General features: G+C 43.1%; 1 protein-coding gene across 2 annotated transcripts in view; it reads left to right on the top strand.

The window, feature by feature from the left end:
- Positions 1-25,207, top strand: part of PPP3CA (protein phosphatase 3 catalytic subunit alpha) — a 330,643-nt gene that overhangs the window by 209,124 nt on the left and 96,312 nt on the right. For both annotated transcript variants that reach the window (XM_084626228.1, XM_084626229.1), the window contains exon 3: positions 10,933-11,057. In XM_084626228.1, the coding sequence (XP_084482354.1) occupies positions 10,933-11,057 (125 nt within the window). The remainder of the gene's footprint in view (positions 1-10,932; positions 11,058-25,207) is intronic.

Below are 25,207 nucleotides of genomic sequence, written 5' to 3'. Positions count from 1 at the left end.
ACACACTGGGGGTGAAAAGCACAGGTGTGGTTTTGGTGACCGGCTGCCTATGGATGTCATTTGTGTTTCGTACAAAAAAAAAAATGTGGCCCCACATTTGCTTGTGATCCTTCAAGGAAACTGCTTGGAAACCTTCTGCTTCTTAATAATTTTGGCTTGGTGTGGCAGCAGATGATGATAGTCCTTGAAAGTTCTTGCACTCAGCACTGGTCCTTAATAAAATTCGAATACTATATTGTTCCTGCAATCTGAAATTCGTGTGGAATGGTAACTGGCAATGGGGGCCAAAGAACAGAACATCTGAAATTAGAAATCTGGCCATAGGTGTGAGTTTTGTTTGTTAAGAGAATTGGTGCAGTGCTTAAAGGGCGATTCAGATTTTTTTTTCCTTTATTAACAATAGATCTGCTTTCTGAAGTAAAATGAAATGAGTGGGTATATTTTCCACAGATTTTAAAAGCTATTGCACATTTCTGTGCTGAAGCCTGCTTTCTATTAACCTTGTTTGTAATACAGTTTAAGGCATTCACTTATTTCCCTAATTCAGTCAACCTTAACTTTCAATGAAAGAGAGAATTTTTCAGACGGTGGATAACATTCTCCCTGCATCATTATGTCTCTTTATAAAAGAAGCTCATGTTCACTATTATTACTTTAAAAACTATTTAGCTGAGGACCCATGCTTTACTTTAATATACAGTACTGAGATAATTTTGTGGTAAAACCAAAACTAAGTTTATTGATAAAGAACAGAGATTTAAGTGATAGTAAACTAGGATAGTAGAAGCAGAAAATGGTTACAAAGAAAACAAAAATAAAACACGCTTTCTCGTATCTAAAATTTAACAGATTACAATCCTGGCCTCAGAGAATTTTTCAGTTAGTTCTCAGCATCCTCAATCCACATGGCTGGGGGAGGATCCACTTTTTACAGACTCAAAGAGCACTGGTCCTTTTGTCACCTAGGTGATGGGTCCTCACAAGGATGTGGACAAACTGGGGAGAGTCCAGCAGAGGGCAATAAAAATGATCAGGGGCTGGGGCACATGACTTACAAGGAGAGGCTGAGGAAACTGGGCTTGTTTAGTCTGTAGAAGAGAAGAGTAAGCCTTTTGATAGCAGCCTTCAACTACCTGAAGGGGGGTTCCAAAGAGGATGGAGCTCGGCTGTTCTCAGTGGTGGCAGATGACAGAACAAGGAGCAATGGTCTCAAATTGCAGTTGGGGAGGTCAAGGTTGAATATTAGGAAACACTATTTCACTAGGAGGGTGGTGAAGCACTGGAATGGGTTACCTAGGGAGGTGGTGGAATCTCCATCCTTAGAGGTTTGGAAGCCCTGGCTGGGATGATTGAGTTGGTGTTGGTCCTGCTTTGAGGTGGGGGTTGGACTAGATGACCCCCTGAGGTCTCTTCCAACCCCAATCTTCTATGATTCTATGATCTTTTCTCCCCTTTTATAGTTCCAAAAACCTTTGAAATAGATACTTTTGCAAAGTAACTCCAGACTTCTCTCCTGATATTTGTTCCTTGGGTGCAGGTTTCAGATCCCTTTTCCCATCCTCTTGTTAATTAGCTCTTTTCTCTTGGTTTGTTCACTTTGTTTACCTTAAATGGAAATATATTTTTATTGTTTTTGATTTACAAAGCTTAAACCAGTCAGACTGGCAAATCCACATACCTTTTGTCTAGGAGAAAGCTGTTTATCCACTCTACTTAAATTGCTTGGACTTAACATATTTTACGCAGATATTTCCAACACATATACATAACTCTTGACACACTAACTGTCCATGCACCACGCAATATTATTAATGTCCAGAGAATCACCAGTTTTCATTTAATTCCTTACATGATACTTTTTTGGATAAATATTATGACATCAGTGTGTTAGATGTAGTGAAAAGAAAAGGAGTACTTGTGGCACCTTGGAGACTAACAAATTTATTTGAGCATCAGCTTTCGTGAGCTACAGCTCACTTCATCGGAAGCATACCATGGAAAATACAGTGGGGAGATTTTACATACACAGAGAACATGAAACAATGTGTGTTACCATAGAGACTGTAACAAGAGTGATCAGGAAAGGTGAGCTATTACCAGAAGGAGAGCAGGGGTGGGGGGAACCTTTTGTAGTGATAATCAAGATGAGCCATTTCCAGCAGCTGACAAGAACAGTAGGGGGGGAAATAAACATGGGGAAATAGTTTTACTTTGTGTAATGACACATCCACTCCCAGTCTTTGTTCAAGCCTAAGTTAATTGTATCCAGTTTGCAAATTAATTCCAATTCAGCAGTCTCTCATTGGAGTCTGTTTTTGAAGTTTTTTTTGTTGAAGAATTGCCACTTTTAGGTCTGTAATCAAGTGACCAGAGAGATTGAAGTATTCTCCGACTGGTTTTTGAATGTTATAATTCTTGGAGTCTGATTTGTGTCCATTTATTCTTTTATGTAGAGACTGTCTGGTTTGGCCAATGTACATGGCAGAGGGGCATTGCTGGCACGTGATGGCATATATCACATTGGTAGATGTGCAGGTGAATGAGCCCCTGATAGTGTGGCTGATGTGATTAGGCCCTATGATGGTGTCTCCTGAATAGATATGTGGACACAGTTGGCAACGGGCTTTGTTGCAAGGATAGGTTCCTGGGTTAGTGTTTTTGTTGTGTGGTGTGTGGTTGCTGGTGAGTATTTGCTTCAGTTGGGGGGGGCTGTCTGTAAGCAAGGACTGGCCTGTCTCCCAAGATCTGTGAGAGTGACGGGTCATCCTTCAGGATAGGTTGTAGATCCTTGATGATGCGTTGGAGAGGTTTCAGTTGGGGGCTGAAGGTGATGGCTAGTGGCATTCTGTTATTTTCTTTGATGGGCCTGTCCTGTAGTAGGTGACTTCTGGTTACTCTTTGGGCTCTGTCAGTCTGTTTCTTCATTTCAGCAGGTGGGTATTGTAGTTGTAGGAACGCTTGATAGAGATCTTGTAGGTGTTTGTCTCTGTCTGAGGGGTTGGAACAAATGCGGTTGTATCATAGAGCTTGGCTGTAGACAATGGATCGTGTGGTGTGGTCTGGATGACAGCTGGAGGCATGTAGGTAAGTATAGCGGTCAGCAGGTTTCCAGTATAGGGTGGTGTTTATGTGACCATCGCTTATGAGCACCGTAGTGTCCAGGAAGTGGATCTCTTGTGTGGACTGGTCCAGGCTGAGGTTGATGATGGGATGGAAATTGTTGAAATCATGATGGAATTCCTCAAGGGCTTCTTTTCCATGGGTCCAGATGATGAAGATGTCATCAGTGTAGTGCAAGTAGTGTAGGGGCATTAGGGGACAAGAGCTGAGGAAGCGTTGTTCTAAGTCAGCCATAAAATTGATTGACAGAGCCAGAAGAGTACCCAGAAGTTACCTACTACAGGACAGGCCCAACAAAGAAAATAACAGAACGCCACTAGCCATCACCTTCAGCCCCAAACTAAAACCTTTCCAATGCATCATCAAGGATCTACAACCTATCCTGAAGGACAACCCGTCACTCTCACAGATCTTGGGAGACAGGCCAGTCCTTGCTTACAGACAGCCCCCCAACCTGAAGCAAATACTCCCCAGCAACCACACACCACACAACAGACACACTAACCCAGGAACTTACCCTTGCAACAAACCCCGTTGCTAACTGTGTCCACATATCTATTCAGGGGACACCATCATAGGACCTAATCACGTCAGCCACACTATATCAGGGGCTCATTCACCTGCACATCTACCAATGTGATATATGCCATCAGGTGCCAGCAATGCCCCTCTGCCATGTACATTGGCCAAACTGGACAGTCTCTACGTAAAAGAATAAATGGACACAAATCAGACGTCAAGAATTAGAACATTCAAAAACCAGTCGAAGAACACTTCAATCTCTCTGGTCACTCGATTACAGACCTAAAAGTGGCAATTCTTCAACAAAAAAACGTCAAAAACAGACTCCGAGAGACTGCTGAATTCAAATTAATTTGCAAACTGGACACCATTAACTTAGGAATAAAGACTGGGAGTGGATGTGTCATTACACAAAGTAAAACTATTTCCCCATGTTTATTCCCCTCCCCCCTGCTGTTCCTCAGATGTTCTTGTCAACTGCTGGAAATGGCCCACCTTGATTATCACTACAAAAGGTTCCTCTCACGCTCCCCCGCCCCCCGCCCCAGCTCTACTTCTGGTAATAGCTCACCTTTCCTGATCACTCTTGTTACAGTCTCTATGGTAACACCCATAGTTTCATGTTCTCTGAGTATATAAAATCTCCCCACTGTATTTTCCACTGTATGCATCCGATGAAGTGAGCTGTAGCTCACGAAATCTTATGCTCAAATAAATTTGTTCGTCTCTAAGGTGCCACAAGTCCTCCTTTTCTTTTTGCGGATACAGACTAAAACGGCTGCTACTCTGAAACCTGTCATTATGTTAGATGTAGTGAGTTTGTATCTGGTAACAGCTGTGTTTACAGAATAGTGAGCCCTTTTCCATTTTACATTCCGGGTCACAGGCACATATTTGAAGTATTTGACTATTAATTGAATATTTTTCAGCACTTACTACATTTGAGGGAAAGGGAATCCTGGCAGGTTTTGACAGAATGTTTTACAGATTTGTAGATCCTCCTTAGATCCCCTGACTGGTTTCAACAGATAGGATCTCCTAACGAGTTAGTAACTACTAATATAGAAACACTCGGAATCTTAAGATAGTGTTTCTTCTGTTGCCAACACAATACTTTGACAATATGACGACTGTCCTTTTTGTTCCTGAATTCAATTCCGCTTTTTGCAACATACTAACTGATTGGCAATTAAGGTGAGTTTGTATGAAAAACATTTTACAGAAACATCATTGATGTCCCACAGGATGTTGAAATGAGTTTTGATCTAGTAGAATTTTTACTGTTTTAAATTGTCATTGCCACAGTGTCAAAAATCTGATACGTACGTACGTACACAAAAAGAAAGATAAAAACATATAGTTGGTTGCTTCTAATGAAGGGTTTCTGTTTGGAGATTTTATTTTTTGCAATGAGGTTAACTTTTTTTTATAGACAAAAGTAGTAAGCTGCACTTGGAAAGTTCTCTTTCTTCATTCTTTGATTGAAAACCACAAATATAATAAAAAACTGGAAGTCAGTGGAAGCTTTGATGAAGACAGCAGGGGATGGGGCCAGAACTATCAGGGAAAGTTGCTGAGGTGCATGTCTAACAAAACATTGCACTTTCAGCTCACTTCCAGGTTCTCTGTTTGAATTTCATGAACATGCATGTACAGTAATAGAGAGTGATCACTGTTTGCTCACTAGAGCCAGTAAGCTAATCGCAGCATTTCTTGCTATTAGGCATATTGTGCAGTGGCGTAACTGGCTGTTTAAGGATAGAAAACTAGCTGTAAGGTAACGGACAATAAACTAAACTAACCCTCAGATAGAGAATCCTAATACAAGAACCTTGTCCAGATGTTTAGTCCCCATACACAACTGTAAAGGTAAGTTGATTATTCAGCCTAGAACAATGAGGCCTTGACCCTGTTTGGAGAGCTGGGTAATGCTGTGATATAAGTAAAGAGTTTTAAATAATAACAATAAGAAATATGGTGCTATGTCTTCTCTGTGTGCCTGAAGAATGGCATTCCAGCGCTGGTGAGGAAAAACACCCCTCCCTTACTATACAGACCCCCAACTATGTTGAGTGTAGGTCTCAAACAGAAACGAAGTTGTACCATTTTGATGTGCGCTCACAGCACAAGCACCTAACTTCGACGTGGGAGAGCTTCACTAAGAGCTACATTGTGTTTCTTAAAGGAAAGAGAGTGAGAGAAAATAAGTTATATTCCAGCTATAATCACATTTTGAATAGTGACTGAATAGTGGCTGACACCTGATAGTGGCTCTTTAATGGTAAAAGGGGATTTTTCAAATACGCAAAGGAAAGTTAGGCACCCACTTCTGACTGAAATTGGAGGACCTCAAATGCTATAGTAATGCCTGCAGATGAGAAATTATTACAAGATAGTAACTACCATTCTTTTAAACCTTTTATCTGAATAAAGCACCTCTTAAAGGGAGTTAATTTGTACCTGAGAAAAGAGCTTTGTAAGGCAGGCACTGTGGAGGGGATGCGGAATAATGTTCGCTGCATCATGCCTATTGATCTAATAGTATCAGAGTGTTATCTTGCTAACCCTGTCATGTCCCATAAGAAGGCAATTGTAATACATGGTAGTAGTTGATTAGTGGTTTTGCTGGCTTTCTGAATGGAAAATATTTTTGTGGTGTTTTATTCATTTTTTCTCCATCCTTGCCATATCCACCAATTATAAATGGGTTAGTCTCCTTTGCCAAAATACGATGCCTGACATAGCCCAAAACTAATGGCCACTGATTTCCCTCAGAAATCCTATATGAATAGAATACATGGCAGCTTTTTCCTTCTACAGCTATACATTTTAGAAATGTAGCTGAGGAACGTCTGAGAAGGAAACAGAGTGAGTTTGTTCCTTATTTTATTAGGCTTTGATATTCCTCCCTCAATTTGGGTGGGGTATTTTCTTTTAAAAGCTATCCAGGGATATGGATATGGACAGGGATATGGAATCTTCAATCTATTTTACGAGCATCTGCTCAGGTTCATAGATTTTTGCTGTAGACATAAGAATCTGAGACTTGGTCTACACCAGTGGTTTTCAAACTTTTTTTCTGGCGAACCAGTTGAAGAAAATTGTTGATGTCCATAACCCAGCGTAGCTGGGGACGAGGGGTTTGGGGTGTGGGAGGGTCTCAGGACTGGGGCAGAGGGTTAGGGTGCGGGGCTGCGGGGTGGGGCTGGGAATAAGGGGTTCAGGGTGTGGGAGGGGGCTCTGGGCTGGGGGTGCAGTCTCTGGGGTGGGACTGGGGATGAGGGGCTTGGGGTGCTGGAGGGGGCTCTGGGTTTGGGGGGGCTGGGGTGCGGGGTTGGGGCACGGGGTTACCTCAGGCAGCTCCCAGTCAGTGGCACAGCAGGGGTGCTTAGGCAGGCTTCCTGCGTGTCCTGGCACTGCGGACCGTGCTGCGCTCCGGAAGTGGCCAGCAGCGAGTCCAGCTCCACTTGGCTCTCGCCTGCAGGCATCGCCCCTCCCCCGATCGTGCAGTGCCATTGCTTGGGGCGGGGGCAGCGCGCAGTGCCCCGTGGCCCTCCCGCCTAGGAGCCGGGTCTGCTGCTGGCCGCTTCCAGGTCGCAGCACGGTGTCAGAACAGGTAGGGACTAGCCTGCCTTAGCCGAGCAGCACCACCAATGGAACTTTTAATGGCCTGGTCAGTGGTGCTGACCACAGCCGCCGCAACCCAATGCCTTCCATTCCACAACCCAGTACTGGGTCGCAACCCGCAGTTTGAAAACCACTGGTCTACACTATCCACTTATGTTGGTATCACTACCTCGAAAAATCCACACCCCTGAGCAATGTAGTTACACCAGCCTAACCCCCAGGGTAGAGAGCGATATATCGACGCGAGGGACTTTCCCATTGACATAGCTACTGCTCCTTGCTTTGCCGACAGAAGATGCTCTCCCATCAGTGAAGGTAGAGTCTTCACTAAGCACTACAGCGGCACAGCTGCACCATTGCAGCACTGTAAGTATAGACAAGCCCTGAGAGGCAGTTAGCAGGGCCTAAGGCAATTCACTTTTATAGCAGAGGAGGGGGTTGGAGGTTCCTCCATTCCCAAATAATTGCTAGTGCTGTCATTTGGGCTTAGTCTCCCTTAGTCTCAATCCATTCTATGAGCCTCCCATCTAGTTCTCTTCATGTGCTCCTCTCATAATGGAGTGGGAAAGAATGAGCTGTACGAGTAGCCCCTACTGGTTCCAGACCTCTTCAGATTCTGGATCCCTCTTGACAGTGGAAGCAGGTGGCAGATGCCAATAGGTGCTACTAATTGTCCTTATCATCCCCCCATCAGATCTGACCCTCTATTCCATATTCCTACAACCAGGAAAGGAGACCGCCTATGAGAAAAAGGGGGAGCAAGGGAGAGGTAAAAATAGCAAGTAAACATTTCTTTCCCCCAAATGAAAATCAGAAATAATTATGTTTATTGTCCAAGAGTCTCCAAAACTTGAAAAGTATAACTGAGGGGTGAAGGGTAGGTGAACAGCGCCCCAAAAATAACCTATCAAATCAGTTATGTTTTTTCACAGTTCCTCTGAAATTCCTATTCCATTCTCCAGTTCCAAACCTTAACATCCAACCAAAAACTAGGACACAAATAGGATGGTGACAGGATATTTTAAAAGTATATATTAAAACCATGAAAATGAAAAGTTCTTCAGCCCTCGTTATGATAGTCCATATAAAATACAGATCTGATTAACTGTATGTAAAATGTTGACCTTATTACTGAAATTTTGGGACATGGGCTTAATATTTGATCATAACTCATCTGTTGTCATCTGTTCTTAAGCCACATCTTTCCAGTTTCTGCAGACAGGATTCCCTGCTAGTTTTATGCTTATAATTCAGAGCTTGTTCCTGTTATTTAGGAGTAAACTGTTACTTCAATTTTTTTTCCTTTTGGTTTTCATGCGTCTTTTCTGAAAGCAGTTTCTGGATAGACACTTTCTGAAGCCAATCATGAATAAGATGAGAATTGGATCCTGTGTTTGTAAATTAACAGGAATTTTCATCACCTACTTAATAATAATAATAATAATAGACTTGAATGGACAGGGTTCTGCAAATTTTATTTTTTCTCCATCCTGTTTATAGTTGTACTCTCTTCTTCATTTCCACCTATAACAAATTGATGGAAATAGAAAGATTTCTTTCTAAGCAAGTCTTACTTATGAATTTCTCTGAAATGACCCCTTCACCATTGCAAACACATACATATAGACACACCCCTGTTAACATGAAGGAGCTTTTGCCTTTTCCTGTAGTCATGATAAACCTAAGTTAAGTACATTCAGAATCTCTCAACCATGTTACATTTCAGATTTACATGCATTTTTAATTGTTAGAATTGTACTGCTTTATAATACTAAAAAGTTTCTCAGTCTGAATTGAAGAGGGCAGATGTTCTGGCTTACTGTTCTTCTCTGCTCACTATATGTACACAGAGGAACAGAGCCCATTTGAAGCAGTTTGCAAGCTAAACCAATTACATAAATAAAGTTGATCCAGAATTTTCCTTCATTGCAGATAATGACAGCTTCATATCTAAAAAAAATGACTTCACAAAGACAGCTTTTCCATCATGTTGTGTGAGGATTTAAATTTAAACTTTATTTTTGCATTGTTATAGAATGATAGTTATTATCCTTTGCAGGAAATCACTTTCAGATGAAGGTGTCTTAAGTAACACTTGAAGATTCCCATCTCAAAATTCATGAAAATAAAATGTCACCTGAAAGAAAAGATTACACAATGTAATACAAAACTGAGCACTAGTCTTTCTGTAGTTACGCTATTTGATGGAAGAAACTTATTTTTTTATAAGGCTGTAGTTATGCAGTCTTTACTTCATGGTGTACAGCAATGCACAGCAAAGGATAAAAGAGAGCATAGAAGCTGATCCTGCAGTTCTAACTCATAAATGGTACCTCTAACTTCACATTGGTACTCATGAGAGTAAGGTATGCATGATCACCACCTTCGCTATATTTTGTTGTTTGCTCTACTTAGGGTTGCCAACTTTGTAATTGCACCAACCCAAACACCTTTGCCCTGTCTCTACCCCACCGCTTCCCCATGGACCTGCCCTGCCCCGCCCCTTCTGAGGCCCTGCCCCCACTCACTCCATCTCTCCTCTGTCTGTTGCTCACTCTCCCTCACCCTCATTCACTTTCACCGGGCTGGGGAAGAGTGTTCGAGTGCAGGAGGGGGTGAGAGCTTTGGCTGGAGCTGTCCTAAACCAGCTTACATACTGTACTTTGAAAAAGAGAGTCTGGTTTCTTGTAACTAAAAGTAAAGAATATGTGACACTATACTGTGACGAGACAATAAGATATTATTGATGTTTGTATTGTTGTGCGGTTGTTAATTTGGTGGAACTTCATTACAGTTGTTGTAGTACTGAGTCTGTGTGGAGAAGTGATTACAGCTTCTTCACAGCATGAAATAATTTTGAGGCATGATTTTAATAGGAAAGTAAGACCTTTATGCAGAAATTGATGCAAAAGCTTATGTGAATGTATTGCTTGTTAAGCACAAAAGTGTGCCCAATTATTTGGAAGCATGCACTGAGAGAAGTAGTACATTTTTTTCTGTCATGTTTCTTCCTATTTTGACTCTGTAAGAAGTGAGAGACTTTTGTGTGAATAAACCAATCAGTTATGTTGCACTACCTTGTTTGTTGACCTTCCATGCATGCCGCAAGGTCTGCTGATATTTACATGGATTTGGGGACAGGGCAGGTAGGCATAGTGATGATTGGAGGAGGGAACGAGACTGTTTGAAGGGACTAATTTGTTCAGTGTGTTTTCTTATTCTGGATATTTTTGATGGGTCCTTTAATTATCAATATTTTATGCTTTGCACAAAGTGGCCATAGCAAGGGATGGGCATTTAAAAAAATAAAATATGCATAAATATATTTTAATAATCTCAAGTCATTTGTAAAACTCCAGTCTAAAAGCATTATTTAATCATGTGGTAACCTTTTGTACAATATATGTAGATGCATGCAAAAGTGAAAAATGGTGATGTTTTTACTCAGGAATTGTCATCAATTTCTGCTGACTGGCAGCCAACCCTCACCAATCATGTCAATGTAGATATAAATCGTAAGTTGGCACACAGAAAATAGCTGGTGAACAATAGAATATAATACAGCATTTTTATTATGAAGGTAAACACTTTAAAATTGTGTGTGCTTAACCTGGTAAAATGAATTGAACTGATGATGTAACAAACTATTTTAATTTCTCCTAGTTTGTGGCGACATCCATGGACAATTCTTCGATTTGATGAAGCTGTTTGAAGTAGGAGGTTCTCCTGCCAACACACGGTACCTCTTCTTGGGGGACTATGTGGACAGAGGATACTTCAGTATTGAAGTAAGTTTGCTACTTCTCTTTTTGAATACAAGGCTACTTGCAGTGTGATTTTAATAATCTGACAAATGCATGGCTGCTTGAGAGCTTAATAGATGTCACTATGAATGGCAAGCATGGGGACAGAATTTGTTTCACATAAAATGTCATTGTGTTAGGGTGGAATGTTTTTTTCATAAAAAGTCTTCTATTAGTTTAAAAATACATTTGAAAATAAAACAATTTAAAATTTTGCTGAAGTTTTAAAGCAAATCAAATTACTGAACTGGTGGAAGTCACTGGTTAAACACCTTAAACAGAATTAATTGAAGCACTAATCCAGCATTTGACAGCAGTAGTCTTTTCTACAGGTGCAGAGGGAATTTTTCTTCATTTGTTTATTCAGCTAAATTAGTTCGATGACTAGTTCATTCAATGTTTAAGAAACTGATTGGGAGCTAAAAAAGCAGGAATGCTTGTTTTTCTGTTCAACTCTGTGAACAAACACCAGGTGTGAGGGGATGAGTTCTGCCAGTTTTAAAGTCTTGAAAGACACAGTGACCAGAAATAACCAGTTCAATCACCAACTACTGATTATTATTGTTGTTATTTATTTATTTACTTGTATTATTGTAGTGCCTAGGAGCGTTGGTCATGGCCAGGATATAATGTTTTTTAATCATTTAGTTTTAAATGTAAAATATGTTTTGAAAAAATATTTTATCTTATATATCCAGCACATTTTAAGGTAGTTTATTTAACTAATAAAACACATTGTGCTAGGTTGTGCACAAACATAGAATAAGAGATAAACCATATCCTGAAAAGCTGATGATCCAAATAGACAGGATACAAAGGGATTGGCAGAGATATAACAAACAGAGTGATGGTTTGCAAATGTTATGTTAGTTCCATGATTTATTTTAATGTTTAATGGTTTATTTCAGGGGCGGGCAAACTTTTTGGCCTGAGGGCCACTTCAGGTTTCTGAAATTGTATGGAGGGCCGGTTAGGGGAGGCTGTGCCTCCCCAAACAGCCAGGCATGGCCTGGATGCCGCCCCCATCCACCCCCCCTGCTTCTCGCCTCCTGATGGCCCCCCTGGGACTCCTGTCCCATTCAAGCCCCACCCCGTTCCCTGTCCCCTGATGGCCCCACTGGGACTCCTGCCCCATCCATCCCTCCCTGTCCCCTCACCGCCCCTGGAGTCCCACCCCTACTGCTCCTCGCCACCCCATCCAACCCCTCCTCTCATTCCAAACTCCCCCACCCCCCAGGACCTCTGCCCCCATTCAACCCCCCGTTCCCCGCCCTCTGACCGCCCCGATCCCTATCAACACCCCCACCCCCTGACCACCACCCTGAACTCCCCTGTCCCCTTACCGCGCTATCTGGAGCACCGGTGGCTGGCGACGCTACAGCCACGATGCCCTGAGCACCAGGACAGGCAGCCTTGCTGCCCGGCTGGAGCCAGCCACGCCACCGTGCAGCACAGAGCACCGGGTCAGGCCGTGGCTCTGTAGCTGCGCTGCCCAGCAAGAGCTCGCAGCCCCGCCGCCCAGAGCATTGCACCAGTGGTGCAGTGAGCTGAGGCTGCGGGGGAGGGGGAACAGCAGGGGAGGGGGCTGGGAGCTAGCCTTCCGGGCCAGGAGTTCAGGGGCCAGGCAAGAGGGTCCCGTGGGCCAGATGTGGCCTGCAGGCCGTAGTTTGCCCAGCTCTGGGTTTTTTTTGTTTGTTTGTTTTGGTTTTTGGTTTTTAAATTCCATGGGTGGGGTTTGGTAAAGCAGGGTGCGTGCATGGTGGGAATTAGCTAAATGGAAAGACAAAGGAAGGAAAGGGAAGGGAGGACTGGGAGGCATTGGAGTTAGGCAATCAGCACAGGGGAGAGAAAGTTATGACCAAATTTTGGAGAGAGCTGAACTACAAGCCTTTTAATGGGCAGCCTAGAGCACTAATCCTGCAATTCTTCCCATGCAGGAGGACCCTTGCACCCCAATAGAGCACCATTGAAGACAATGGGACCTTGTGCAGATACAAGGGTCCATCCTCCTGCACCCAGTTGTAGGATGAGGATGTGCTATTAGACAAGTCAGCAGCGTGATTATTTTTTCAAATTGGGAAATGCTTATCTGAATCTAAAATGGCTAAATTTAATCTAATCCAAATTCAGATCAGATGTAGTCACAATGAAATAACTGGTTATTCAAAATGTAACTTTGGACATATGAATCAGATCCCCATTTGCCAAAAGTTCAAACCCCTATCATTTGAATTAAAGGAGACTCTCTGTTATCTGTTATTACTAGCAGTATAGGCTCTATGATGCACAGTTCAGCAGTTCTGATTCCAGTGGTTAGAAGGGAGCAGTACATGCATAAACACTGGCCAGTTCATTATAATATGATTACATAGAAGCCTTGTGTTCCATTTCACCCACCCAATGCACAGCACTATTTCACATGTTTTCAGTAAGTAGTCCCTGCAACAATAGGCTGTTATCGTCTAACATATTGGAAGTATGCTGTCACAAAGAGCTAAAGCATTTGCAGAGAATGTATGCAAAGCTGGCTCGTATATTTGCTCACCAGTTTACATATTTATTGTATGATTTATTTGAGGGGGCTCCTTTTTTGATTCTGTAAAAATAGTTCGCATTATTAGTCCATCTTAAAATTCATTTTAGTAACAAAATCCTTCAATCATGGGGCATTTTGTAAATAAAAATGTATTATCCAAAACGTAATACCATAATATTTTAAACAACGCTAATTTTTAGACCATCTACCATAAAAACCACTTCTTTATTGCATACACCATCAATATAAGCAGTCTATCACCTTGAATCATGTTTGATTAGTTAAGGTATCCTAGTCACTTGGGCTGAGCCTAAACTCATTACTCTTTGGTCGCTGAACATTTTATTTACAGTTGCCTGCAATTTTACCTGTAACAATTAGAATAAATGTATTTGCCTTAAATTTCAACTGCTTATGTTACAACTGAGTGACAAAACCAGAAACCCCCCAAGGTTCAAGAGAAGAATGATTCTTAAATACAATATGAAAGAGATGATTAAGAAAACTTCTGACTTAACTAAACAGTCAGCCAATCAGCGAATGTCCTTTTTGTAAAATCCTATTCTGCATTGTAAAAAGAAAAGGAGTACTTGTGGCACCTTAGAGACTAACCAATTTATTTGAGCATGAGCTTTCGTGAGCTACAGCACTGAAGTGAGCTGTAGCTCACGAAAGCTCATGCTCAAATAAATTGGTTAGTCTCTAAGGTGCCACAAGTACTCCTTTTCTTTTTGCGAATACAGACTAACACGGCTGTTACTCTGAAACCTATTCTACATTGTGTTTCCATCCCAATGTACCATTTATACACCCAAATAGGATGCTACCATGAACACACAGAAAATATGTGAACTGACACTTACATTGTTCAGAAATTACTCGTTTCATCCTTAAAAAGGTAAGGCAAAATCTGGATTCACTCTATTTTTATGGCTTAAAAATATAATACATTTTTTCTGGTCACCTGACTGACTCCCCCCCTCCCCCCATCACTTTTATTAGGGACCAACTTTTGTTTTAAAGCCACATTCCTGAATCACAAGCATCTTTTGATTCAGGGCTGTTCAGTCAAGAGTAAACACTGCAGATTCTCCGCTCTCCCCTTTCAGTAAATTGCTGACAAGGAAGGGAAGTTGGTTCACAGGAATAACGTCGTATTGGGAGACCTTGAGGTGGGGAGCTGGACTTGCTAGTAGAAATATGATCCTGGACAAAAATGAAGAAGGAACAGACTCTGGCCACTTTGTCATTCTGCAAGACCATCCTCTTTTTGAGAGAGTTTTTCTAGCCTAACCGGAATGGCATTTCCCCTTTGCTTCCCTACAACAAGAGAAGAGCCAAAGATACTGTCAAATCTACTAGCTACCTCACTTTGCTGCTCTAGTAATATGGAAGGCATTCAGATACTATGGTGAAAGGTGCCAGAACAACATTCTAAGGCAAATAGAACGGAAAGTCAACAAGGAAAAGAAGTAACCTGGTTTATGCTGCTTTGGCCTACCATCAGATTTATGTTAAGCAGTGCTGAATTAGGTTAATACTTGGGTAGGAGCCCTATGGTAAAATACAAGTCTTGCCAGAAGTGACTTTGGTGATTCAGTAGATAGCAGTCTTCACTCTGAATCTGTGCTGATCAACTTCACGACAAAAAACAGTGTGGAGTGTCGTGTCTGATCTTGTAGACACCAAATTAACCAGTCTAGATAGCTAGAATTTCAACAGTATCTAGTGCTCATATAGATAGGATGGAAGCAGAGAGAAAGGTCTAAGACTAATGAACTGCAGCATGCAGGACCCATTTTCCAGAGACAGCATCAACAGTAACTAATATAGCAAATTTTAGAAAGATATGAAAAACTGCAGTATGTAAGCAAGCTCTGGTTGCCTTACACCATTCGAGATGAGCATCAGCTCTCTTATCTCAAGAGGATTGTTTTCATGGAATAAGCTTAAATAGAAGGTGAAGCCTATCTAATGTGACGTAGGTCACATGGTCACAGATCCAGTTAAGTAATGAAGACTGAAACTGCATCTGCTGTGGCAAATTTAGGACCTATCATTCACCACAGGTGCCTGCCAGTGCAACTGTGAGCAGCCTTAGATGACATGATGGTAAAAATGCCTGAGCCTGTAAGTGCTACAGATCATTGCTGAGCCCTCCCCACCCACACCAAACCCTCCCCGCCTTTTATTTTGGACAGTGCAGATCAGGGGCTGTTAAGCCTTCTTACAGCTTCCAAATAGAATAAAAAGGTGGGCCAACAAACTAATGAAATACAAATAAAACATGCCACTTTCTGCCTTCCACTGCACAACATCACACAGCAGTTTGAAACCAACACAATGCAGTTCAGACCTGGCTGTGTTTCTGTGGTGGGCGAAATTGTCCCTATCTGTAGGCTGCCAGGCATTTAGAATCCTTCTGGATGAAAGGTGCTATATGAATGTAAGTCATTATCATTACGAACAGAATTGGAAATTGCATAGGGTAGGTGGAAGGAATTTGAAAATGCAAAGGGAAGCGATTAAAGCACATTGCTTTAAATGTGAGAATGTAGAATAAATAAAAATAGACATTTTGTGTTGATTAAAATATAGTTAATGCTTCTTAGCACAATAAAGTCTCTCGGCATATTATAGACTGTAAGGCCAGAAGAGACTATCCTGATCATCTGTTCTGACCCGCTACACATTGCAGGGCTCACCCACCCACTCCTGTAGTAGGACCAATACACTGTGGCTGAGTTACTGAAGTCCTCAAATCATGATTTAAAGACTTCAAGTTACAGAGTATCCACCATTTACTCTAGTTCAAACCAGCAAATGACCTGTGCCCCATGCTTCAGAGGATGGCAGAGACTCTGTTGTTGTTGTTTTTTACCTATCTGACTTGGGAGCAAATTCCTCCCTGACCCAAAATATGGTGATCAATTAGATCCTGAGCATGTGGGCTAGACGCACCAACCAGACACCTGAGAGAGAATTTTCTGTAGTAACTCAGAGCCCTCCCCCTCTATGTTCCATCCCCCAGGTATTTGCTCATAGCAGTTGTCATAAATATAAAGGGAAGGGTAAACCCCTTTGAAATCCCTCCTGGCCAGGGGAAAGCTCCTCTCACCTGTAAAGGGTTAAGAAGCTAAAGGTAACCTCGCTGGCACCTGACCAAAATGACCAATGAGGAGACAAGATACTTTCAAAAGCTGGGAGGAGGGAGAGAAACAAAGGGTCTGTGTCTGTCTGTAGTCGTCTTGGCCAGGGACAGAACAGGAATGGAGTCTTAGAACTTTTAGTAAGTAATCTAGCTAGGTATGTGTTAGATTATGATTTCTTTAAATGGCTGAGAAAAGAATTGTGCTGAATAGAATAACTATTTCTGTCTGTGTATCTTTTTTGTAACTTAAGGTTTTGCCTAGAGGGTTTCTCTATGTTTTTGAATCTAATTACCCTGTAAGATATCTACCATCCTGATTTTATAGGGGGGATTTCTTTATTTCTATTTACTTCTATTTTTTATTAAAAGTCTTCTTGTAAAACACTGAATGCTTTTTCATTGTTCTCAGATCCAAGGGTCTGGATCTGTAGTCACCTAGGCAAATTGGTGAGGCTTTTTACCAAACCTTGTCCAGGAAGTGGGGTGCAAGGTTTTGGGAAGTATTTTGGGGGGAAGGACGCGTCCAAACAGCTCTTCCCCAGTAACCAGTATTAGTTTGGTGGTGGTAGCGGCCAGTCCAAGGTGTAATATTTTGTACCTTGGGGAAGTTTTGACCTAAGCTGGTAAAGATAAGCTTAGGAGGTTTTTCATGCAGGTCCCCACATCTGTACCCTAGAGTTCAGAGTGAGGGAGGAACCGTGACATGGTGGCAGCGGTGGGATTAACCTGAAATCATTTTGAGATCCAGTTGAGATTTTTTGAACTAGAAATACAGATTTTAAAAAGGAATTTTTAGGAAGTCCAGGAAGCAGCTTTGAAACTGAAAGCAGCTTGGTTTCTCTCTGCTTTGTGGCCAAGCAGAGACAAAAGGGGATTATCTTGTGAATTGCAGGTTTTCTTTGCCTGGAGGCAGGGTACTTAACTCCTGCAGGGAAATTCACAGTCTTCCAACCCAGAGGTTTTTTTTTTTTCTTTTCTTCCTAAAAGTAAATAGGGGGTGTGTGCTCTACCCATTTGCCTGGAGACAAAAGTGGCAGGGTTTTTTTTTAGGATTTTGATTTTTTTTTGTTTTACAAGGAGCACAGGTTTGAAAAGAAATTTTTTTTTTCTTTGGGCTGGGTAAGCAGGTTTCCAAGTAGTTGGAGGTTTTTTGCTTTAATTTGGGCCCAGAGCAGAGACAAGGGAATTGTCTTTTTCTGTAGGCTGGCAATCACTATCAGAGAATAGGTATTCTATTCCAGCACAGCAAAATTTTACAGCCAAGTTTTGTTTGTTTATTTCTAAACCTCGGGTGTAAAGTTAGTTAAAAACAGAGAGGTTAGAATGGCCAAATCCTCGGCTCGACTACAGCTGGAATTAGCCAAATTTCAGGCTGAGGAAAAACAAAGGGAACATGAAAGACAGATAGAACTCATGCGGCTGGAGAAGGAGGTACAGGAGGCTGCCCACAAGAGGGAAATGGAGGCAAGGAAGCATGTGGAGGAGATGGAGAGGATAAAGGCCCAGCAGAATATACCAACAAACCCTAGCAATCCTTCTCCAGGTACCACTTCCCATCCCAGAAAGTTCCCCACCTACAAGGCAGGTGATGATACTGAGGCCTTCTTAGAAAACTTCGAAAGGGCCTGCCTTGGGTACAACATCTCTACTGACCAATACATGGTAGAGCTGAGGCCGCAGCTCAGTGGACCCTTAGCTGAGGTGGCAGCTGAAATGCCTAAAGAACATATGAACAAGTATGAACTGTTTAAATCCAAGGCGAGAGTCAGAATGGGGATAACACCCGAGCAGTCTCGTCGGAGGTTCCGAGCCCTAAGGTGGAAACCAGACATGTCCTTTACCCGACATGCCTACCACATTGTGAAACATTGGGATGCCTGGATATCAGGAGCAAGTGTTGAATCTCCAGTAAATTTGCCCTTCCTAATGCAAATGGAACAATTCTTAGAGGGTGTTCCTGAGGAAATAGAAAGATACATCCTAGATGGGAAACCCAAAACTGTAATCGAGGCAGGAGAGATTGGAGCCAGATGGGTGGAGGTGGCAGAGAAGAAGAAAACTGGTCGCAGTTGGAGCGGAGACCAGAAGGGACCACCCCAGACCACACCCTATTACCGGGGGCCGCCCAAAGCCCCACCTACCTCCCAAAGAACCCTCCAGACCCCTTATCGTCCCACCACCCCGTTCTCCAGCAACCCACCTCGCCCCGGTGACCCGTCAGCTGGACGATGTTTTAAATGTAACGAGCTGGGGCATGTAAAGGCCAACTGCCCCAAGAACCCCAACAGATTACAGTTCATTGCACCGGAATCACACCAGAGGTCCACAGGCCCAGATACCTCCCAGATACCCTTGGAGCGGAGGGAAACTGTGAGTGTGGGCGGGAAGAAGGTCACCGCGTGGAGGGACACCGGAGCACAAGTGTCAGCTATCCATGCTTCCTTAGTGGACCCCAATTTAATCAACCCAGAGATCCAAGTGACGATTCAACCCTTCAAGTCCAACTCTTTCAATTTGCCTACAGCCAAGTTGCCTGTCCAGTACAAGGGCTGGTCAGGAATGTGGACTTTTGCAGTCTATGATGATTATCCCATCCCCATGCTGTTGGGGGAAGACCTGGCCAATCACGTGAAGCAGGCCAAGAGGGTGGGAACGGTCACCCGCAGCCAGGCTAAACAAGCCGTGGGGCCTAGCTCTGTTCCGGAAACTTCTATCAGGGCCCGGTCAGAGGTGATGGACCCGGACCCCAGGCCAATGTCTGCAACAGCAGTAGTGGATCCAGTCCCAGAGACCCAGACGGAACCAGTCCCAGAACTGGAACCAGCCAAACAACCAACACCAGACCCCGTGCCAGCACTGAATCCAGTACTTGCAACCTCAACACCAGAGGGCCCCACCGAACCTGAACTGGCAGCAGCCGATAACCCTACACAAGAGGCTCAGCCGGAGCCTGAATCCCAACATAGTGCACCAGCGGAGAGCGGTTCACAGTCAACAGAAACAGCTCCATCCTCTATATCGCTTCCAGAGGGACCAAGCCTAGGTCCACAATCCAATGAGGAACTGATGTCTCCAGCATCAAGGGAACAGTTCCAGACCGAACAGGAAGCAGATGAAAGCCTCCAGAGAGCGTGGACGGCGGCACGGAGCAACCCACCGCCTCTCAGCTCTTCTAATCGATCCAGGTTTGTTGTAGAAAGAGGACTTTTATACAAGGAAACTCTTTCTGGGGGACACCAGGAAGACTGGCATCCTCAGAGACAGTTGGTAGTTCCAACTAAATACCGGGCCAAGCTCTTGAGCTTAGCCCATGATCACCCTAGTGGCCATGCTGGGGTGAACAGGACCAAAGACCGTTTGGGGGGGTCATTCCACTGGGAGGGAATGGGCAAGGATGTTTCTACCTATGTCCAGTCTTGTGAGGTGTGCCAAAGAGTGGGAAAACCCCAAGACCAGGTCAAAGCTCCTCTCCAGCCACTCCCCATCATTGAAGTTCCATTTCAGCGAGTAGCTGTGGATATTCTGGGTCCTTTTCCGAAAAAGACACCCAGAGGAAAGCAGTACATACTGACTTTCATGGATTTTGCCACCCGATGGCCGGAAGCAGTAGCTCTAAGCAACACCAGGGCTAAAAGTGTGTGCCAGGCACTAGCAGACATTTTTGCCAGGGTAGGTTGGCCCTCCGACATCCTCACAGATGCAGGGACTAATTTCCTGGCAGGAACTATGAAAAACCTTTGGGAAGCTCATGGGGTAAATCACTTGGTTGCCACTCCTTACCATCATCAAACAAATGGCATGGTGGAGAAGTTTAATGGAACTTTGGGGGCCATGATACGTAAATTCGTAAATGAGCACTCCAATGATTGGGACCTAGTATTGCAGCAGTTGCTCTTTGCCTACAGAGCTGTACCACATCCCAGTTTAGGGTTTTCCCCATTTGAACTTGTATATGGCCGTGAGGTTAAGGGGCCATTGCAGTTGGTGAAGCAGCAATGGGAGGGATTTACACCTTCTCCAGGAACTAACATTCTGGACTTTGTAACCAACCTACAAAACACCCTCCGAACCTCTTTAGCCCTTGCTAGAGAAAACTTACCGGATGCTCAAAAAGAGCAAAAAGCCTGGTATGATAAACATGCCAGAGAGCGTTCCTTCAAAGTAGGAGACCAGGTCATGGTCTTAAAGGCGCTCCAGGCCCATAAAATGGAAGCATCGTGGGAAGGGCCATTCGTGGTCCAGGAGCGCCTGGGAGCTGTTAATTATCTCATAACATTCCCCACCTCCAACCGAAAGCCTAAGGTGTATCATATTAATTCTCTAAAGCCCTTTTATTCCAGAGAATTAAACGTTTGTCAGTTTACAGCCCAGGGAGGAGACGACGCTGAGTGGCCTGAAGGTGTCTATTACGAAGGGAAATGTGCTGGTGGTGTGGAAGAGGTGAACCTCTCCATGACCCTTGGGCGTATGCAGCGACAGCAGATCCAGGAGCTGTGCACTAGCTACGCGCCAACGTTCTCAGCCACCCCAGGACTGACTGAACGGGCATACCACTCCATTGACACAGGTAATGCTCACCCAATTAGGGTCCACCCTTACCGGGTGTCTCCTCAAGCTAAAACTGCTGTAGAACGGGAGATCCAGGATATGTTACAGATGGGTGTAATCCGCCCCTCTGAAAGTGCATGGGCATCTCCAGTGGTTCTAGTTCCCAAACCAGATGGGGAAATACGTTTTTGCGTGGACTACCGTAAGCTAAATGCTGTAACTCGCCCAGACAACTATCCAATGCCACGCACTGATGAACTATTAGAGAAACTGGGACGGGCCCAGTTCATCTCTACCTTGGACTTAACCAAGGGGTACTGGCAGGTACCGCTAGATGAATCTGCCAAGGAAAGGTCAGCCTTCATCACACATCTCGGGCTGTATGAATTTAATGTACTCCCTTTCGGGCTGCGAAATGCACCCGCCACTTTCCAAAGACTTGTAGATGGTCTCCTAGCGGGATTAGGAGAATATGCAGTCGCCTACCTTGACGATGTGGCCATATTTTCGGATTCCTGGGCAGACCACCTGGAACATCTACACAAAGTCCTTGAGCGCATAAGGGAGGCAGGACTAACTGTTAAGGCTAAGAAGTGTCAAATAGGCCTAAACAGAGTGACTTACCTTGGACACCAGGTGGGTCAAGGAACTATCAGCCCCCTACAGGCCAAAGTGGATGCTATCCAAAAGTGGCCTGTCCCAAAGTCAAAGAAACAGGTTCAATCCTTCTTAGGCTTGGCCGGTTATTACAGACGATTTGTACCGCACTACAGCCAAATCGCTGCCCCACTGACAGACCTAACCAAAAAGAAACAGCCAAATGCTGTTCAGTGGACCGGAAAGTGTCAGAAGGCCTTTAACAAGCTTAAAGCGACACTCATGTCTGACCCTGTACTAAGGGCCCCAGACTTTGACAAACCGTTCCTAGTAACCACAGATGCATCCGAGCGTGGTGTGGGAGCAGTTTTAATGCAGAAAGGACCTGATCAAGAATTCCACCCTGTAGTGTTTCTCAGCAAAAAACTGTCTGAGAGGGAAAGCAATTGGTCAGTCACTGAAAAAGAATGTTATGCCATTGTCTACGCTCTGGAAAAGCTACGCCCATATGTTTGGGGACGGCGTTTCCACCTGCAAACCGACCATGCTGCACTGAAGTGGCTTCACACCGTCAAGGAAACTAACAAAAAACTTCTTCGGTGGAGTTTAGCTCTCCAAGATTTTGATTTCGACATCCAACACATCTCAGGAGCTTCTAACAAAGTGGCTGATGCACTCTCCCGTGAAAGTTTCCCAGAATCAACTGGTTAAAATCGTCCTTGAGATGTGGAAAATATTGTTAGTCTTTATGTACTTGGTAGTATATTTAGAGATGCATGTGTCTTATTAACTCTGTTTTCCTAGAGCTCCAGGAAGAAATCCCAGCCAGTGTTTCACCCTAGCTGAGATTTGGGGGGCGTGTCATAAATATAAAGGGAAGGGTAAACCCCTTTGAAATCCCTCCTGGCCAGGGGAAAGCTCCTCTCACCTGTAAAGGGTTAAGAAGCTAAAGGTAACCTCGCTGGCACCTGACCAAAATGACCAATGAGGAGACAAGATACTTTCAAAAGCTGGGAGGAGGGAGAGAAACAAAGGGTCTGTGTCTGTCTGTAGTCGTCTTGGCCAGGGACAGAACAGAAATGGAGTCTTAGAACTTTTAGTAAGTAATCTAGCTAGGTATGTGTTAGATTATGATTTCTTTAAATGGCTGAGAAAAGAATTGTGCTGAATAGAATAACTATTTCTGTCTGTGTATCTTTTTTGTAACTTAAGGTTTTGCCTAGAGGGTTTCTCTATGTTTTTGAATCTAATTACCCTGTAAGATATCTACCATCCTGATTTTACAGGGGGGATTTCTTTATTTCTATTTACTTCTATTTTTTATTAAAAGTCTTCTTGTAAAACACTGAATGCTTTTTCGTTGTTCTCAGATCCAAGGGTCTGGATCTGTAGTCACCTAGGCAAATTGGTGAGGCTTTTTACCAAACCTTGTCCAGGAAGTGGGGTGCAAGGTTTTGGGAAGTATTTTGGGGGGAAGGACGCGTCCAAACAGCTCTTCCCCAGTAACCAGTATTAGTTTGGTGGTGGTAGTGGCCAGTCCAAGGTGTAATATTTTGTACCTTGGGGAAGTTTTGACCTAAGCTGGTAAAGATAAGCTTAGGAGGTTTTTCATGCAGGTCCCCACATCTGTACCCTAGAGTTCAGAGTGGGGGAGGAACCATGACAGCAGTCATGGACAGGCCTTGGGCTGTTGTAGGCAATTTCATCATACCATCCCCTCCATAAACTTATCAAGCTCAATCTTAAAGCAGCTTAGGTTTTTTGACCCCGATACTCCTCTTGGAAGCCTGTTCCAGAACGTCACTCCTCTGATGGTTAGAAACCCTCATGTAATTTCAAGCCTAAACGTATTGTCCAGTTTATATCCATTTGTTCTTTTGCCAACATTGGCCCTTAACTTAAATAACTCCTTTCCCTCCCTGGTGTTTGTCCCTCTGATTTAATCATAGGAAGCACTCAATCTTCCCTCCTCCTCCATTTTGTGAGGCTAAACAAACCAAGCTCCTTAAGTTTCCCCTCATAACGTAGGATCTCCATTTTTCTCATCATCCGAGGAGGCCTCCTCTGAACTTGGTTCAGGTTGAATTCTTTTTTCTCACACATGGGAGACCAGGGTTGTGCACAGTATTCCAGATAAGGTCTCACCGGTGCCTTTATAATGGTAGTAACACTTCCCTATCTGTTCTGGAAATACTTACCTAATGCATTTTAGGATTGGATTAGCCTTTTTAACGGCCACATCACATTGATGGCTCAAAATCATCTTGTGATCAACCAGTACAGTGAGGTTTTTCTCCTCCTCTGTCACTTCCAACTGGTACCTGGGTTTATAGCAAAAAGTCTTGTTGTTAATCCTTAAGTGCATGACTTTGCACTTTTGAATTTTATCCCATTTCTATTACTCCAGTTTTCAAGGTTGTTCAAATCTTCTTGTATGATATGCCAGTCCTCCTCCATGTTGGCCATACCTCCCAACTTGTGTCATCCACAAGTCTTATTAGAACACTCCCTGTTATTTATTTATTTATTTATTTATTTATTTATTTTGTTCCAAGGTCATTAATGAAAATGCTAAATAAAATCCATCCCAAGACCAATCCTTAAGGAACTCCACTAGTAACCTCCTTCCAGCCTGACAGTTTGCCTTTCAGCATGACCTTTTATAATCTCCCCTTTAAACCAGTTCCTTACCCACAATTCAATTCTCATATTAATCCCCATCTTCTCCAGTTTAACTAATAATTGCCCATGTGGAACTGTACCAAATACTTTACTGAAATCCAGGTAGATAAGATCTAGAAAATCAGTTATCTTCTCAAAGAGAGATCAGGTTAGTCTGGCATGATCTACCTTTCATGAAACCATGTTGTTTTTTGTCCCAATTAGTCTTTACTTCTATGTCCTTAATTACTCTCACTTTCAACATTTGTTCTAACACCTTTCATACAACTGAGGTCAAACTTTTTTCCCCATTCTTAAATATAGGTGCAATTCTCCAGTTATAGGATATGACCACTGAGTTTATGGATTCATTAAAAATCCCTCCTATTGCTTGGAATTTCATGTACCAAGTCCTTTAATATTTTTGGATGGAGATTATCTGGGCCCTCCAACTTGGTCCCATTAAGCTAATTGAGTTTGGCGTCCACCTTGGATAAATATTAATAAACAATTAAAATTTGTTTTACTGTCCAGCTATTGCTCTCTCTCTCTCTGTATCTTCTTTAGATATGCTTTTTTCAATCTAAATTTTCCTGCTACCTTCTCCATTTGCAATGTTTTCAGAGGAAATGGTTATTTTGA

The sequence above is a fragment of the Lepidochelys olivacea genome (genome assembly GCF_965140295.1).
Source record: "Lepidochelys olivacea isolate rLepOli2 genome assembly, chromosome: 4".
Classification (NCBI taxonomy): domain Eukaryota; kingdom Metazoa; phylum Chordata; order Testudines; family Cheloniidae; genus Lepidochelys; species Lepidochelys olivacea.
The sequence above is the reverse complement of the archived record's forward strand: the minus strand, read 5'-3'. Positions and strand labels throughout refer to the sequence as shown.